This window comes from Oryzias melastigma, linkage group LG15, assembly GCF_002922805.2.
Source record: "Oryzias melastigma strain HK-1 linkage group LG15, ASM292280v2, whole genome shotgun sequence".
Lineage (NCBI taxonomy): Eukaryota > Metazoa > Chordata > Actinopteri > Beloniformes > Adrianichthyidae > Oryzias > Oryzias melastigma.
In genome coordinates this window covers 22,238,239-22,255,694 of record NC_050526.1, presented here as the reverse complement: position 1 = coordinate 22,255,694, position 17,456 = coordinate 22,238,239, and the positions used below count along the sequence as shown (strand labels likewise).

The following is a 17,456-nucleotide window of genomic DNA, read 5'->3' as shown; positions in this document are numbered from 1 at the left end:
TCAAATGCCACAAGAGAGGCAGAAGCTGCTGCTCAAGTCTTTATGTAACATAGATCAGAAATGTGAAAATAAGCAACTCCATTGAAGGAAGATTCTCAGTAAAAACAATGACACAGAGGCAATTTTCACTCCTTGTGTGTTCAAAACTATTTTACCTATAGCAAAAAATGAACCCTTGAAAGAATCCCAACCTTTGTGCTGGCTTCGGGTCTCTGGGTTCAAAGTATGTTGGTGCAATCGCAGGTTAAAAACTAGATTTAAGACAGGAAAAAGATGATTTTTTTATTTTTCCGATATATGAGTTTTAAGCAAAGTTTTATCTCAGATTTGAAACTAAAATATTTCTTCCACTGGTTTTACTGATTTCATAAAAGGCATGTTTGGAATTGGAAACTTGCTCTCAATAATGTACATTTAGAAACAGTCTGAAGTAATGTGTGAAATACGTCCTGCAGCAAAGCAACAACTAAAAAAGAAGAACTAATATGTACTTCTTTACAATATGCAGTTTTTACTACCTTTTTGTAAATGTTTCGCCTGCTTTATTTTCTATTTTGCATATTTTGCTCAAGTTATTTTTCTTTCTATCTTTCTTGTTTATGTTTTTTTTCCTTTCATGAAGTTTCAAAAATACAGAAACATGCACTTTAATATAATTATATTTTTACAGCTCCATGAATGAAAATGAGTAGTTTGAAGAATAAGAGTCTTATTTTATTTAAAACATCGTGGATGATATGAATAAAACAAATTAAATTACATTAAATTAACAAATATAAAAACAGTTTAGTTATTAAAATGTGCATAATTGTAGCATAAACTTTTTTATGCGTGTAAGTTTAATGATTCTGATATTCCTGCAGACACATTTTTGGGTGTACTGTCCCTTTAAGACGTTCCTCGGGGTGGACCGTGCGTCGCAGTTTGACGCTCAGGAAGTGGATTAAACCACCAAAGATTACCACAGATTTCATCCCCGTCGCCCTGTCGTTACAGTAGTTTTTCGCACAGTTGAAAAAAAAAACATAGTTTCAAAATTGTTCGAAGTTAATTTGGGACGATAATGCTGAATGGTTGCGCTCATGAAATTCACCAGAGATATATGCAGACTTTTGGGACTGGGAAGCGGTAAGAAACCGTTCTTCTTTTTTTTTCTCCCCACAACTTTTTAACGAAATGACAACAATTAAACTTTAGGACGTAGCTAACGCGTGAGTTTAGTTTTCGGACGTGTTCGGGAAATTGTTTAGTCTTGAAGCTAACAGCGAGTGTAGTCTAACACTAATAAAAGTTTTAGCTAGCTAGTCCCCCCCTCTCTCGTACTCCTTTTAAGTTCGCCCAAAAGATTTCAACCAGCTGTAGTTACAGATTTCTACTAAAACAACAAACTTAGTATTTGTTACCTGCCGCGTGTGAGCTACCAACGTGTTTGAAGTGAATACAAACTCATTTATGTTGTTTGTGTCACAACAGAGTTTGAGAAAGGTTAGAAGTTTGACAAGAGAGATGGGCATGTGTACCTTTAAATGTCACAAGCGTAAAGTTTGTTCCTCTTTGTTTTCGCTCTGTGGTAAATTTCCTGCTGCTACAGGCAGCAGCATGTTAGTTTATGGGCTAGCTGATAAAGTGGCATCAGAGACAGCTGAACATCCTGGAAGGCCTCATTTAACATTCCCAAGAATTTAAAGATATGCGAGAAGTCTTCATTTTACCATTCATTTACACTAATGAGGATATTTGACTGTGTTTATGACAACATGCAACTTTATTTACCTCAACCTTTACTTGATGCAAATGTGCGTCAAACCACTTTGTCTCCAATAATACCTCAATTTACCATCAATTTAAACCAAAAACACAAGCAAATTTTAGTTTTTTCATGGCAGGAAGTAAATGTGGCCTATTAAAATTGCAAAAAATCACAAATTTAAAGCAATAAAATCATGCTTGGTGAATTATTTGCTGTTTCAGAAGCTAATCAGCTGGTCTATGCTTCTGGGTTACAGGGAGAGGGGACAAAACCCCTTAAAAATAAACTTTAAATGAACTCCAACATGCACAGAAAGCCAGAGTGTAAAAGGCAAGATGGGATGTAATCAAGCCCACGAACATTTCTTTAGATTCCTCATGTCATGTGAACTTTTACAAAGTTTTAGACACACCCAAAAACAGATGAGCGTTGTGTCTTTATGGTATAGGTATGCAGGTTAATTAAAGCGTAGGCTCCTGCTGCAAAAGTTGTATAGTCAATAGTTGCATTCTTTTGCTTCCTCTGAAGATTTGTTAAGAAAAAAGGCAGCTTTTGCTTTGTTTTTATTGTGCAAAAAAGTATTCAATGTGGCTTTGTAGCTGTCCTTTTTTGTAATATTTGAGAAATAAGTAGGCAGGAACAGCTGAGATTATCGTACACTTTTACTAGTGGAAAACCAACCACACCTGCATGCATGTTTCAAGCTTGGTTGCAAGTTATTTTGCAGGTGTTACTTATTTTTCCACTGCCTAAAACATGGTTTGAGCTCTTGAAACCAAAACCATATATGTATACAAATATGAGGAAATGCAGGGCTACGATCTTCTTCTGTGCCAGTTTGCAGTACATAGAGTTTGCGTTTAGAAAAGCCAATCATCACTTAACTCGTCCGTCGGTGCGTCACCGGGCCGCAAGCCACAACACGAGTCACAGACCCAAGTATGGATTTGACATTCCCTGGAAATCTGTGCAGAGCAAATGGAAACCTGATGGCATATATATATATATATATGCATGTGTTTTCATTGTGAGGTGTGTTCCTAGCTTTATTCTGCCTTGTTATTTTGAAGCTTCCTCTGGGGCTAAATTTACAGCAGCTGGTTGGTTTATTGTGATTCACGTACACAGCCATGCATCTATTGCTCTTTCAAAGCCGTGTTTGTTTTCCGTGTCATATTTAGCCCTGTTTCTGGGGAAAAGAAAAAAAAAATTAAACAGTAGTGCCCGAGACAGCAAACGTTTGTCTTTTAACACCAGAAAGCAGCTCATTGAATCGGTCTGACTGAGCGGCCTTCTGTTCTCGGTGCCAAAGTTTGTTCCACGTGTGGCAATTTCTGACGCTTCCAATGAATTACAACGAGAAAAAAAAACTCTGTCTGTTTAGTGTTGTTTACAAAGTTTTACTTGTTCCTGATGGTGAAAGTGGTCAGACCAGAGTATGAGGCTTTCACAAGAGACGTGCTTTTATGGCTCAGTAAATGTCACACTTGAAAATAAATATTTCCTGTTTATGCTTTCTGGACGTACGTAATGAAAGCTGGAAAAAGACGCAGAATTTGAACTGTACTGTGTGAATACGTTGCATGTGTTGTGTATGCTAAAAATCTACATGTCTTTATCCATTGGTTTTGACCTAAAATATGTTTTTAAGGATTTAGGCCCTGATAATTAAATAATGAGACTTGGCGATCGTTGAGATTTGCAGTAATTGATTCATGCTTTTGGCTGGACTGCTGGAACTATCTTCTGTCTACTTTCCAGACACTTATTTTTTTAAAGAAATCCGTCTCGACAGAGTTTGGGCCAGAACCAGAAGACCTGGCCACACCCCTCCTCTTCTCTATTCTGGCTCTCATTTCAGTATAGAAGTGATTTGAAAATCTTCATGGAGTGCTACAAAAATCCAACTTTAATCCAAACAGAACTGATATAAGATTAAAATCTTGCATAATCTTTTTCTTTACACACAGAAAGGATTCTCTAAATGTGGAAATATTTTTGTTAAAAAATGCATTTTAAAATGTTTGAAATGCTAAATACCAAAAAAAGACGAGACACACAAAGTGTGAAAGGGAAAACTGAAGTGGACTCAAACATTTCTCACTAACTCACTAGAATGGAGCGAACACGGCTGGAAAAAATGTTATGACATTCTTGAAAACTCTTCACTAGAGTTAACGTAGGAATGCTAATGTTTTAGCTCAGGGGAAGTAAATCATTTTCACGTGTTTTTGGGATTGTCCCAAGTTCTGCCAGTGCAGAGTGTCATCCAGAAAACGCCGAAATCAGCATTAAAGATGCAAAATGTTTGTTCTGTCATAATTTTAGAACTAAAGATGGATACAAAATTGTTCCAAACCCTTCCAGCAGCCAGTAGGAAATCTTGAACCTCACCCACTAGCTTTAGAACTATTTACATTTCTTAAATGGGGGAAAAAATAAAACATTTTCTTAGTTAAAAATAAGTTACTTTCAGCAAAAGTATATCATGCTGTGGTTAAACAACAAAAATATGCTTAACATTAGTTTTTAAGACTGCATTTTTGTTCAACATCACTAAATAAAGCTGTAATGTTATTTATGGTCATTTTTGTCAAAAAACAAACCCGAAGAGAGGGATTTATTTGGTCAAATCCCTCACCATGTGAGTCCTCCCAAGTATTCCTTAATGTAAAATGTATTAATACTCTGAATGGCAACTTTAAAATGATAAAACCTGTTTGGTTTAAGTTTGTGCTGTATTTTTTTTCCTTTTTTAATCCACAAATATATACAATAAATTAAAAATGTCTTAAATATAATCACTAATTAAACCTAATAAATGATTGATTTAAAACACTGCTGCTAGTTTGGGTTACTTAATGCTGTGAGACTCAAATACTTGAGATCTATTTGTGGTTTGCAAACCCAGCAGGAGACAATCAGCTGGTAGATCCTAAAGTCTGTTGAAGCTGCTGTTCTGGTCACTGACAGAACGAACGTCCTGTTACCTTCAGATGTTCCCAACTGTGTTTGTTTTTGAAATGTTGCCCCTCTCCACTGCGTTTTCTTTAAAATGCTGCCCATTTATTGATTTTTATTGCATTGTAATTTTCCTGTTTCCTACTAAAACTTCTGTTTTTGTAAAGCAGTTTAATGTATAAATTAAAAATGCTAAAGCTCTCTTGACTTGTTTACAATTGGAAATGTACCAATTAAAACTGAATACTAATATTCTTCATTGCCTTTTCAAGAGGAAATTGAATTTTGCGAAATAGAAGATACAAACTTGAAATGTGTTTAATGACCTCCACAGGCCCTGCTGTCCAGCAGCAGGGGGAGCAGATGGACTGCGGTGCAGCAACCCTTGACCCGGGTCACGATGCCTCTTTGTCACAGGTAAACAGATAATGTCATTCTGACCGGCCGTTACCTCAAGTGTATGGGTGACATTACAATCGGCATTACTGCTTTTAATTTGTTAAGGATGCATTAAATGGAGAGGAGGATATAAGTGAGGAAGAGAAAGTCAGAAGGAAAGTGGAGCGACGAAAAGCCAAGAGGAAGGTGAGAAGTTTTATTTTTTATTTTTGTTTAATTTGATAAATAAATTAACTTTTTAAAATCTGTTTCAGCGTCGGCGAAAAAGAAAAAAACAGGAACAAATCAAGCAAACGGACAGTGCTGAACAGGTAATAAAATATATAGTTGTATACATTCTGTTCTAATGGGAAACTTAACCCTGATGTGGTCCCAAGGACGATGAAGAGGACGGCGTCGCAGAATCGGATCTAGACGAGAGCGAATCCGAAGCAGACAATGTTCCTGAAGACGAGAAACAAGCGGCGCAAAAAGAGGGGAAAAAAGAGATCAAACCAACAGCAATACCGACGACAGTCATTTCTCCTGAAGAAAACAAAGGACAGCAGAAAACAAAAACCAGGACCTTGGAAGAGGTATAAGCGTTCACCTGTCCTCAAAGTTTTCTACAATTTGATAAACGCTTAAATCTTGTTCTGTTCTGAAGACACTAGATTTAATCCCCCTGTTTGTTTTTTTCTGTGTAATGCAGGAGCCAGAATGGGATGTAAGCAGTGCCTTCTTTGCTCATGCTGCGAGCCATATCAAACCCAAAGGAGCGAGTCGCAAATCCAAAGAAAACAAAGAGAATGAAGCCAAAAGAGAGGTGAATGAACGCTGACCTCGTCAGGTCAGAGCTTTTAGCTAAAAACTTTGTTGTTATTATCCAAACTGCTGCCGTGTTCAAAGTCTGACAAGTGGACTCTGATCCACGACGGCCATTATTGCTGCTTTTTATGACTAAAATGGATGAAACAAATGTTGTACTTGCAGACAAACGGGACTGACAGTATGACCAAGAAAAGCGCCTCGCTGACGGGTGAGAGCACGCTCAGTCGCCAGCACTTACACAGAAATCAGAGCTTCTAGTAGTTTATTGATTCCTGACTCCAAAAATGCAGCACAGTCACAGAATACACAGCAATATTTGCATGCTCCCATAAGAGCTCATGGTCTAAATGCTTTGTGTCCTGCAGAAAAAGGGATCAAACTGGTGCAGGAGGGGCAGTACGCACAAGCAGTCAGTATGTTTACAGAAGCCATCAAATGTGACCCAAAGGATTACAGGTGAGTTTTCAGCAAAACCATCAATTCATTATTGAAACAGTTTTCACATTTTCTTTTCTTGCATCCTATAGATTCTTTGGGAACCGTTCCTATTGTTATTACTGCTTGGAGCTTTACCCTCAGGCTCTGGCAGACGCTGAGCGATCCATCCAGCTGGCTCCAGACTGGCCCAAAGGTTATTTCCGCAAAGGCAGTGCTCTTATGGGCTTGAAGGTGGGTGCAGGGCGCAGGTGTCGCAAGAAAACCTGTCAAGTGCCTTGTTAAACTGCAGCTTGTGCGTTACAGCACTACAGTGAAGCAGAGAAAGCCATGGAGCAGGTCCTGAAGCTGGACGAAGACTGCGAGGAAGCCGAAAACGACCTTTTTAACTGCAAACTTCTGCAGCTTATGGTAAACACACCCCATAGTCCCCAACTTTTTGAACAACTTGTCAATTGAATTTCTCACATTGACGTTTTTATTTTATTTCATTTTTTCCGTAAGGAACTTGGTTTTGAGGAGACGCATAGTGTTCGACTGCTGGAGAGCTTCACGACGGTGCAGGCTGTTCTGGCGTCTTGCTCTGATGCTGCAAAAGGTGACTGGTGTCGTAAATGTTTCATGAAACAACCCGGCGTGTTTCTGCACAGCTGTGGGGGCGAGGTGTTAATTTCTAATCCAATTTTAAACATTACTCAGTTCTTGTCATTCACTGGTTTGCTATTGTTGCTTTGCAGCCGGGAGCCAAGACCCCTCCATTGTGCAACCGGGGTAAGTGTTTGTCCAATCGAAACTGGGTTTGTAAAATTCTCTAGCTTCTTTTTTAAAACCTCCATCACTGTTTTTGATCCGTTAGAAGCCCGTGCCCGTCGCTGTGGGTTGGAAACGTGACCACGGAGCTAACAGAGAAACACCTTCGGGACCTCTTTAAAATGTACAGACTAATTAAAACACTTCATACATCTACACTAATATAAATAATACTTTTAACACATTTAAGCTGTTTGTTCTTACATTGTAGATACGGTGAGATCGAGAGCATCCGCGTGCTGCATGAGAGATTCTGTGCCTTTGTCAACTTCAGGAATGCAAACATGGCGGCTCGAGCAATGGAAAAACTAAATGTAGGAGCTTGGTTCTCTGTTCTCTCAAATGGTTGAATTTTATTTTTTTTAATCTGGATATATATTCTACTAATTCCAGGGTCATTGTATTGAGAACACTCGTTTAGTGGTGCGCTATCCGGACCGGCGAGCGCAGAGGATCCTTCCTGTTCCACTGAAGAGTGTTCCTGTGTCACAGCAAGCAGGGGCAGCTGTGGGGTAAGAAGCACAAATATAAAAAAAAAAAACAATTATTACAACTGCAAAAAACTAAAAAAAAAAACACAATTTCTTGTACAGAAAGGTAGACTTTGTGTTGAGCTGTTGTGGAAATGGGTGCAACCAAGTTTGCCCCGTCTCTGGACAGGTCATGGTAAATGTCCTCGCCATGTGGTCCCGTTCATAAATTCACACTAAGTTGCAAAAACAAAAGCAGGGATAAAACTTTATTAAAAGTCTGCAAATCTATTGTATTCATGGTTAATATTTTGCTTAAAACTACAGATGCATTTCTTCTGCTCTGAAATGATTAAACACGTTTAAGGCAACAATTAATCTGGAATATTTCAAGAAGTGGGTAAAGATGAGCAAAGCTGCAGCTGAGCACAAACTGGAGTTTCTTTGAAGGAAAGCTGAAAAATAAATAAATACATTATTGGTGTCTGACGTTTTTGATTACTTAGTATCCAAGAGAATGCATAAACAAATCACTTTGTTTAACATATAGAAAATAGAAAATGTTTTTGAGCCTTATAGTCCCCTGACTTTGCACATCCCAGGAAAATGCGGTTATTTCCCGGCTTAAATTGTTGAGAACAAAATAGAACCTGTTGGAATAATATCTGCTCATGAAAGGTCAATATTTTCAATAAAACGTCCAATATTGAAGGATTACTCAAATTTTTTTATTTAGATTTGTGAACGATCTATGAGAGGACATGAAAATACAGTTCGGCAGGACATTCATAAAATAATTACTGTACATTTTTCTGACAGAAATTGGTAAGATTACATTTTATTTGCGCAAAATTATGTCAAACAGCGTTCATCTGTCAGCTTTGCTGTTCTAAATTTGAACGCCGGAAGTAACTTTTCACTTTGTCGGTCCTGTCGCCATTTTCTCTGACGTCACGTGAAATTGGTCTATTAACTCTTAAATCATTCTAAACGTTAAAACTTTTTTTTTTGCTTTCAGAAAAAATACTAGACACTGATTGGATAGAATCTAGACCAATCAGCATGAACCGTTTTGTGTGTGATTGGCTGTTCGGTGTGGCACGTATATTAAAAATCAAAGATAGGAAGAAAGCAAGATGAGACACAACGCATATTTTTTGAAAGCAAAAGAAAAATGGTTTGAAAGTAAATATTTAACATTTTCACTTACAAATGATGATGTTTTTTCTTAAAACTTTATATTTGTGTGCAATTTAGGAAATTTTGATCTCAAAACTGTGACTTTTGTTTGCAAAATGCTGACACAAAAATCACTTCATACGTGGGAAGGAAAATGCTAGTTTTACAAAGTATTTCAATTGAAAGCTCTAAAATGACACTTAAAGTTTATTACCCTACTTCTAACACGTGTATGTACTATTTCTTAGCATGGACAATTCATAAAAGAAAAAGAAAAATTTATTCTCACAGGAAACGTTTCAAAATTTCTTTTTCTTTTGGTGCATTTTTCAAACCATTTCTCTCTCTCTCCAGTCCTCGAAGACGCGGTCCGGTCAACGGAGATGAATGTTACTTCTGGAGAACCACTGGCTGTCATTTTGGAGACAAATGTCGCTACAAACACATTCCCGATCAGAAAGGCAAAGACAGGAAACCGTGGCAGCCGTGAGTGAGCTCGGTCCGAACGACGCACAGGGAAGTGAGACGTGCCAAACGAAGTGGTACCTATCGGATCAGGATCTCCAGGCTGCAAGTACTTTTTTGCAACAGAATGGGCCAGAAAATCCAAAGGATCGTAGCCAAAAGCTTGGCTCTAAAAGAAAATAATTAGGAAGCAACCAGCTGAAGTTTTTGACATTTCCAGACCCACTTCTTCTATGCAGTTGTATTTTCTTTGAGCCGATAAGCTAGAGACCCAGACAAGTGCCTTAGAGGGGAGGATATTCCTGTAATTCACCAAAGAATCATAAAATAGTTGCAGAATTAGCCACATATATATTCACTTTTTAAATCTATTGGCTGCCCTCGTGTTGAAAGATCGTTTTGGAAGAGTGTCTGTAAAAAAAAAATGGAGGACTTGCTGTTCTGATAGTTTTAGGGTGTGGTAGCAGAAACGGCACCTGAAAACATTATGCAATGCAGTCCAGTTATTACTGCTTTTAAAAAGACTACTGCTCAGTATTTGCTGTTTTTTTACAGTCGGGGATTTTAGGTGCTTCATCCCACACTGTAGAATGAATGGATGTTTGCCCACTTTAAGGTGGAGCCTTCATTAGTTGCCATCACAACAGTATAAGCGTTGGTATGCTTTCTTCAAACACTGGCTGCGTAAACCCCCGAGTTCTTGATGTCTATGCAAAAACCACGTGCCTGTCAAACTCAGTCGGACCTGTTCACCAAACTCTATCTTTTTAAAACCGTTTTAATGTTTAAAGTCATTTCAGTATTTTAGTGGGACTCTGAATTTGGCCTTTTTTTTCCTCTTTTCTTTGACACTAGATAGTACATTACCAACCACCTAACGTGTTTCATCACCACCCACTAAAGAACAACTACAAGTGAAGGCCACACTACGTTCCTAGTACACTATGAAATGCAGAGTATTTATGTTATTTATGTAGGCTTTTTTTCCTCAAAAGTTCATTTTTAACACATTGCAAATAAAATCAAACTGTTTTTGCTGTAAAAAGTTTTTTTTTACCCATAACTTACACACTTTGGCATTACCAGACAAACTTTAAAAGAGGCCTATTGTCACATGCTAAAACTTCTGCTTTTCTTCTCATTTTCTGTCTTGTGGTTGAAACTGAGCTTTTATTCCCATTTCATGACTTCACTTGTTTGTCTAGAGCACTCGTTCACCTCTTGTTTATTTGCTTCTGTTAAATGCGGTTCACATTACATTTAAATTTGCAGACCCACAACTTGTGTAACTTTTGTGCAGTTCACTTTCGGACTTTCATATGTAACTGTTTTCGTCTCCTGAACTCCTTCAGTAAAATGTAATCCAAATTTGTATGTACACTTTAATTACAACAACACTGCAATCTTGTTAAATAATCTCCTAAATATTTTTATTATAATTGGTGCACTGCAAATAAAGGTGTTTTATATTTAATAAATATATCTGAACAACCAGTATGTCATCATGAGTTATGCTTACACTAAGCATTGAAAATGCTGTTTTCCTGACGACCACAAGGTGGCAGAGTTCAACCAAGGAGGTTTATGGTAAACCATGTCACCAGATGCTTTGCACATCCTTTTTTTTAAGTTTCCTATAGTATTTTTTTGATCTTTAGATCCCCGACAGAATATAAAATCAGCCTCTGCAGCTGAAGGAGGAGTATGGAAACTCATCATTTGTAAGAGACACTTATGTGGCCAACATGAAACGCGACGGGATCTGTAACCACGCTGGAGGACGGAGGGTGACAGCAGCTCTGAAACTGTGTGGGAAAAGCAACCATATGCCAGAAAGGACATTTTAAAAACAGGAACTGAGACCTGCTGCCTCTTGCAAAATGCTTCATTTCATTTATAAGAACTATTATTTTTATTTAAATGCTAACAAATCCAAATCACTGCATCATTTTTCTACAAAAATATGTTGCACAAGCTGTTAGATGCAAAACAGAAATATGAACGATGGTGTTTTATTTTCCTAAGCAGAACTTGAAAATGATATAAAATTACAATAAAGTACACCCTGCTGGATTTGATTAGAAGCCTTTATTTTTCCTAAGGCCACACGAATGATCAGCATTTTATTTAACTTTCCATCCACCCATCCATCCTTTTTCTAAAGCTGCTTATTCCTGTTCAGGGTCACAGGAATGCTGGAATCTGCCCAACCCCAGAAGGCAGGGTGTACTTCAGACAGTTTGCTAGTCTATTGCAAGGCTACCAACTTTAAAATCTGTACATAGTTTTGATACAATATATTCTGAAAGTGATAATTAAGCAATTAGTAGCAAATTAGGGCTTGTGTTAAACTTGAACCGTAAACTAAGAAAGAATCCCAAAATAGATGTTCTAAAAGCTGACAAATCTGATAAGAGATGTGATAAATCCAAAAGTTTTGCTGCTAATTTTAAAGAGTTTAGTGATGATTCCCTTATTTTTCTCTCGCAGTGAAAAAAAAAAAAAATCAAATTTCAGTTTCCCTATGACAGGCATGTCCAAAGTCTGGCCACATTTGGTCCACGTTCAAATTCCTACAAGCCCATATTTATTTATTTTAGTGATCAAAAACCACATTGGTTTCTACTAGTGAATAAAATAATAATTTAAGAACATTTACTGTTTAGTATTTAAATTTAGACGTTTATAGTGAGCCTTTAATTGTAGAACTCAATCTTTGTCTTCAATTTATATCTGGGCTTTAAATCAGAAATTTGCTGTAATTTTGGTTTAAAAAAGTATTTCTGTTCTATTTGAAGAAATAAAACGTATCCCATGAAAAATTATTTTTTTATGAAATAGTTGATTTGTATTTAGTAATATTATTAGGGTCAAATGGTTAGCCCCCACACATTTTCATCAAATCTGGTCCTTTTAGCAAAAACATTTGGACACCCCTGCCCTATGACTCCCATGTTTAAAAGCCTGATACATTTATTTTCTGTTCACTACATTTTTTTTATTTATTAAAACTCAGATTTGGTAGTTTTTAGTGATAAACAGGCAGTTGGGTAAATCTCCCTTTACTTCATCGCTTATTTTAAAAATGTAGCTGAATTGAGTGTAGTAATCCTGTTGTTACAAAGCAAAAACTGACCTGGAAATTGATTTTTTTTAATTCCTAAAATTTGAAAAAAAAATCTTTATATAGTTAAAAAGCAAATCTATCAATGGGGTAAGACTGTTGGTCTTACCTAAAATTCTTATTTTAAGAAAAAAAAAATTCTATTCACCAACATGTTTTCTCAAACTAAGATGATTTTGCTACTGAAAAAAACTTTTTTTTTTTGGTAGACTAAAAAATAAGAATAAGGATCTTTTTCTTTTTTTAAGATTCCAACCTACTTCAGGCCTTATTTTCACTTCTACAAAACTTATGGAGGACAACAGAGAATATCCATCCAACAAGAACATGGGGTTAACATGTTCTTGTTGCATTTTTCCCAACATGGAGGACATATATAAAGAAAATTAAAGTTAAAATAGTGAAAATGTCTTTATTCAAATCGTGAATCAGGAGCAGACGAAAAATGGCGTTGGAAAAAGCCTGTAGCAGTGATGAAGGTTCTAGAGTCGGCAGACGATTGGTGTGGAACGTTAAACATAGAATTTTGGACAAAAGAAGAAAGCACTAGAAATACTGTCTTTAAAAAAAACTCCCAGTCACTTAAATGAATCACCTCATCCCACAACCAACCTTACTACCTCTTAATTTAGCTTTTCTTTACATGTGTTCTTCTTGATTCTTGACTTTCACTTAGTGCTTTTTTGTTAATTTGCTGAACAGAGTTAAATGTGTCCTTCTCGTAGCCAAATTACAGAAAATAATTAAAAAAAACTATAAATGGGCACAGAATTGAATCTTTATTAGTGTCAAAGTATAAAACTGAGAAATTCAAATTTAAATTTTTAGAGTCCCTTTCTACTAAATTCAAAAGGGTGGAGCCTCCTATTAAAATTCCATACATTCCACACACTATAAGTGATTTTTAGATGTTTTAAAAAGTATCTACAAAAGCACAACTCAATCGGAGTCAACGTTTTGTTAACTCAGACCCCCCATGTGAGCTCACGTGCTCCTATAGAGGTTTGAAAGTAAAAGTTGTCGGGACGGCATGCAGGACGAGGCGGTGTCATTTGAAAAGGCACTTGTTTATTGTTGGAGAGCATGTATTTATTTCATGCCTTCACAGATTGTGGGTAAGGGCAGAGCCGGCTCGGTCTGCGTAATTAGAGAGGTGGAGAGAGAACGCACTCCGCCGCAGAGACCTGCTGGGCTCAGACGGCCATGTGAGCTCAATGAGACTCTCCTGGACCCCCCCGGAACTCCAATCAGGAGCTTGTTCTCATTTTAGTTGAATTAGTCCAATTCAATTAAAATAGATTTATAGTGGAATATTGGTATTTGTGAGCTTACTTTCTTCCCTTTTTCTGTCTGTGTTGGACCTGATAATAGGGGTTCTGCTCTTCCTGTTCGGGTTTACCACTTAGGGAGGGGACCACCACCTTACCACCCAGTCACACCATCTCAACATCTTTATTACAGCTTCAAAGGAGACATATCTGAGGACACATGAATGCAGACACGCAGTTAGTAATGTATAATTCCATCTGCATACGTTTAATGCTTTTAACGTTTGCGGTGGGACGTTTTAGGCCCCTATCTGGCTCTTTCATACTTGTCATTATTCACAACGCACCTTTTTAAAAGGTGTTTACTCGAAAACAAAAATACTCAACACCCTGAGGTCAGGAATGCTCAGATAAATTTGTCCCAAGTCTTCCCAAAATGGCTAGAAGAGTAAATAAACATGTAAATCTAAAAAGAAACTCGGTGAAATCGAAAAAATGTCCTTTCATCTGCCTGAAATGATTTTTCTCCCTTCATCACGTGGACCTAACATATAACATGGGGTGGTAATGTATATTCCCATCAGTTACGTTTACCATGACTACTGTGAAGCCTATTTTAGAACTGGTGGTTTGTGGCCATCTCTCGAAGGAAATATCTACCCTGTGGTATAGGGAGCTTCTTTAAGACACTTGGAACTTGTAGTTTAAAACTATTCTGGACGCAAAGTCCTTCCTGTTGGTTACATTTAAACACACACGTCCCCCCCACCCCCTAAAAGTTGCATAAAGCTAGAAGAGGTACAGTTGTGCAACACGTTTTTAGCCAATCAGAGGAGAGAGGCGTGATGTAGATTTCTTTTGTGATAAAATATATATATTTTTTAATTTATTAGGTGTTTCATAGGATTTTTTAATTAACCCTTTAACACCAAAATGTTTAATATATTGTAACTTTTCAATCGTTGGCACGATTAATGAAATTTCAGTAGATTCTGAAGGAGAAAAGCAGCGCTTTTCTCCTTCAGAATCTACTGAAATTTTATTGATCGTGTTCACAAATAAAAAATTACAGCTTTGATGTGTAAGATTTAAAGCTAAAAATCTCAAAATCAACAAAACTTGTAAATAAAGTGGTGAAAATCTGAATAATAATCATCAAAAAAGTACAAATATTGATTGGATTCATTAACATTTTCATCTATACTAAAAATGAAATTTTTACCACTTTTTTACACAGTTTGGATCAAAAAAGAGACAAAGAGGAGGGAGGCAATGAAGGAGGCAGGGAGGGATAAATGGAGAAGGAGGGAAGAGGGGAGGTTTGACTAAGAGTAGCTTTTAGACACGCTCCACGCAGTCCTACTCCCTTTGCAACTGACGTTCACTTCTGCAATAATTGCTGCCTGGCAGGTGAGTGATTTCCTTTACTTGTGCATTGGCATTCCTAACATTTGAATTTATTTAGTTGGATTCTGGTGTAGCAGGTGTTTTTATGGAAAGAAATGTACTCTTTTTCAATTTCTAAAGACTTTTTTTTGCTTTTTTTTTAAATAATACATAACTTATGTACAGTTTTACATGTTTTTCTACAATCTAATACCAAAGAAAAGTTCTTAAACTTACTGATTTGTGGTTCCTTTGACTATAATTTACTATAAAACGACACAAAAATAAGTCAAATAAGTGTTGTAAGTTTGTTTCTTAATTCACCTGTTGAAACACGCCTCATATATTTTTGCTGGTTAGTTTGCTTTCGGGGATGCTTGTTCACTTGAATTGCATCCCTTAAAGTGTTGCTGCTCTGTCTGTAATTATATGCCTCTGTTTGACAAGAGGAGAGAAGAATGAAAGTGATGTGGTGGAGCTGCAGCACTGTCAGATGAAAGCGTCGACTGATGTCAAATTCAAACTCTCTTTGGAGTATTGTCAACAGCTGAGTTATGGCAAACTCATAAAAGTAGCAGTTTCCAAACACATATTTAAAAGGAGACAGTTAGATTTTTGTCTAGGAGATGCTGGTTTGTCATTGAATCTATATTATTAATTATTTTATTTCATTAATTTGACTTAAATTATTTATAACTGTTAAAAAAGTAAACCAATATTCATATTTTTTTTCTTTTTTTTCTGCAAGACTTTCCCTTTCTAAGATGACCCGCATCCTCTGCTTGGGCTTCTGCCTCCCCATCCTCGTGCTGCTGTCCCTCACGTGCCTGGCACGTGCTGAACCCCCGCGCGCCGCGTCCACTCCGCGCCGGACAGCTCGCGCCCCAGCCGCAAAAGTGCGTCTAGCGGGCAACTTCGCGCGTGAGCCGTATGAAGGGCGCGTGGAGGTGCTACACAACAACACCTGGGGGACCGTCTGCGACGATGAAGTGGACATCAAGCTGGCGAACGTCGTCTGCCGAGAGCTGGGGTACCAGGGAGGGGTCACGTGGGCACACAGCGCCAAGTTTGGGGAAGGAACAGGTGAGAGCGAGCACTTCTTGTCTAATGCGCATGCGCAGTGAAGATAGATGGCGAGTGGATCCAGAATGGATACGTTTTACAGAAAAATAGCATACTTAAGTATATAAATAAGTAACAAAACGTTATATATATGTGTATATATTATTATCATGAATAATAAATCATGATTACAACGTTCTTTCCACAATTTAATTTAAGTTTTTTTCCAATTTGGGTTCATTGGAAATGACATTACCAAATCTCACCTATTGGGGGCAGTAGCTGCAAAAATCTCTCCAAAAGCCACTGTAGAAAAAAAACGCTTGTGTGTCAATATTCATTATCATATAATAGTCGTAACTATTATTTTAATAGTTATTTTATATCATATATTTTAATAGTTCATTATTGGTCTAATTTTGTTGAGAAAAAAAGACTGGAACGCTTTGAACCCCAATCTAGTCTCTGTATGCACTGATTTTTTTTTTCAGCTCAGCCTACTACTAACTTTTTGTTTTTACACCCTGTACAGTTTAATTACAAATAATTTTCATATTAAAACTGGGAAAAAAATAAAAACACAAGTAGCATATCTGGATTTCATTATTTTCCAACAAATTTAGCAAAAGTTGATGTGAAAACGTTGTCTTCCAAATCCAAAATATCCAACTTCACATGATGATTAAAATATTAAATTATATTAGACATGCAACCACAAAAAGTTAATGAATATTGTCAGTCTAAAAAAAAAAAAAAATCTAAAGTACTGTAACAGAATTAAACTCCATCTTTTGAACCTGTTGAATCCCTGTCAGAGTCACGTGGGTGCTGGAGCCTATCCCAACTATTGTTGGGCAACAGGTTATTAGTCTGTTGCAGGACTAGACAAAACTCAACAATTCAAAATAATTAATAATTATTAATTATCCATACTTGGGCTGCACGGTGGCGTAGTGGTTAGCGCTCTCGCCTCACAGCGAGAAGGCCCCGATTCGAATCCCGGCTGGGACCTTTCTGTGTGGAGTTTGCATGTTCTCCCCGTGCATGCGTGGGTTTTCACCGGGGACTCCGGCTTCCTCCCACCGTCCAAAAACATGCTTCATAGGTTAATTGGTGACTCTGGATTGCCCCTAGGTGTGAATGTGAGAGTGAATGTGTGTGTGATTGAGGCCCTGCGACAGACTGGCGACCTGTCCAGGGTGTACCCCGCCTTCACCTATCAGTAGCCAGGTTAGGCTCCGGCGCCCCCGCGACCCCGAAAGGGAAGAAGCGGTCAAGAAAATGGATGGGATGGATAATTATCAATACTAAATAAGGGTAGTCTAAATATCCATCAA

At 37.4% G+C, this 17,456-nt stretch overlaps 2 protein-coding genes across 2 annotated transcripts in view; both read left to right on the top strand.

The window, feature by feature from the left end:
• The first annotated feature begins 921 nt into the window (after window positions 1-921).
• On the top strand, window positions 922-10,773 carry zgc:123010 (uncharacterized protein LOC641500 homolog). The gene is made up of 16 exons (XM_024297795.2): window positions 922-1,128; window positions 5,046-5,128; window positions 5,216-5,296; window positions 5,365-5,421; window positions 5,488-5,685; window positions 5,802-5,915; window positions 6,083-6,128; window positions 6,286-6,376; window positions 6,448-6,589; window positions 6,662-6,766; window positions 6,860-6,953; window positions 7,093-7,126; window positions 7,212-7,289; window positions 7,377-7,479; window positions 7,559-7,677; window positions 9,169-10,773. Exons 1-16 carry the CDS (start codon window positions 1,071-1,073, stop codon window positions 9,302-9,304), a joined length of 1,539 nt encoding a protein of 512 aa, XP_024153563.1. The 5' UTR covers window positions 922-1,070; the 3' UTR covers window positions 9,305-10,773.
• A 4,162-nt stretch (window positions 10,774-14,935) lies between these two features.
• The window catches only part of loxl4 (lysyl oxidase-like 4), a 30,024-nt gene continuing 27,503 nt past the window's right edge, over window positions 14,936-17,456 (top strand). Inside the window, exons 1-2 of the mRNA XM_024298023.2 lie at window positions 14,936-15,081; window positions 15,806-16,140. Of these exons, the coding sequence (XP_024153791.1) occupies window positions 15,822-16,140 (319 nt within the window). The 5' untranslated portion in view covers window positions 14,936-15,081; window positions 15,806-15,821. The remainder of the gene's footprint in view (window positions 15,082-15,805; window positions 16,141-17,456) is intronic.

What these genes read in the sequence shown, in the direction of transcription:
- zgc:123010 (XM_024297795.2), top strand. Translation starts at nt 1,071, where the DNA reads ATGGTTGCGCTCATGAAATTCACCAGAGATATATGCAGACTTTTGGGA. An exon ending in GACGAAAAGCCAAGAGGAAG is followed by an intron (nt 5,297 to 5,364) that starts GTGAGAAGTTTT and finishes AATCTGTTTCAG; the next exon opens with CGTCGGCGAAAAAGAAAAAA. An exon ending in AGAATGAAGCCAAAAGAGAG is followed by an intron (nt 5,916 to 6,082) that starts GTGAATGAACGC and finishes TTGTACTTGCAG; the next exon opens with ACAAACGGGACTGACAGTAT.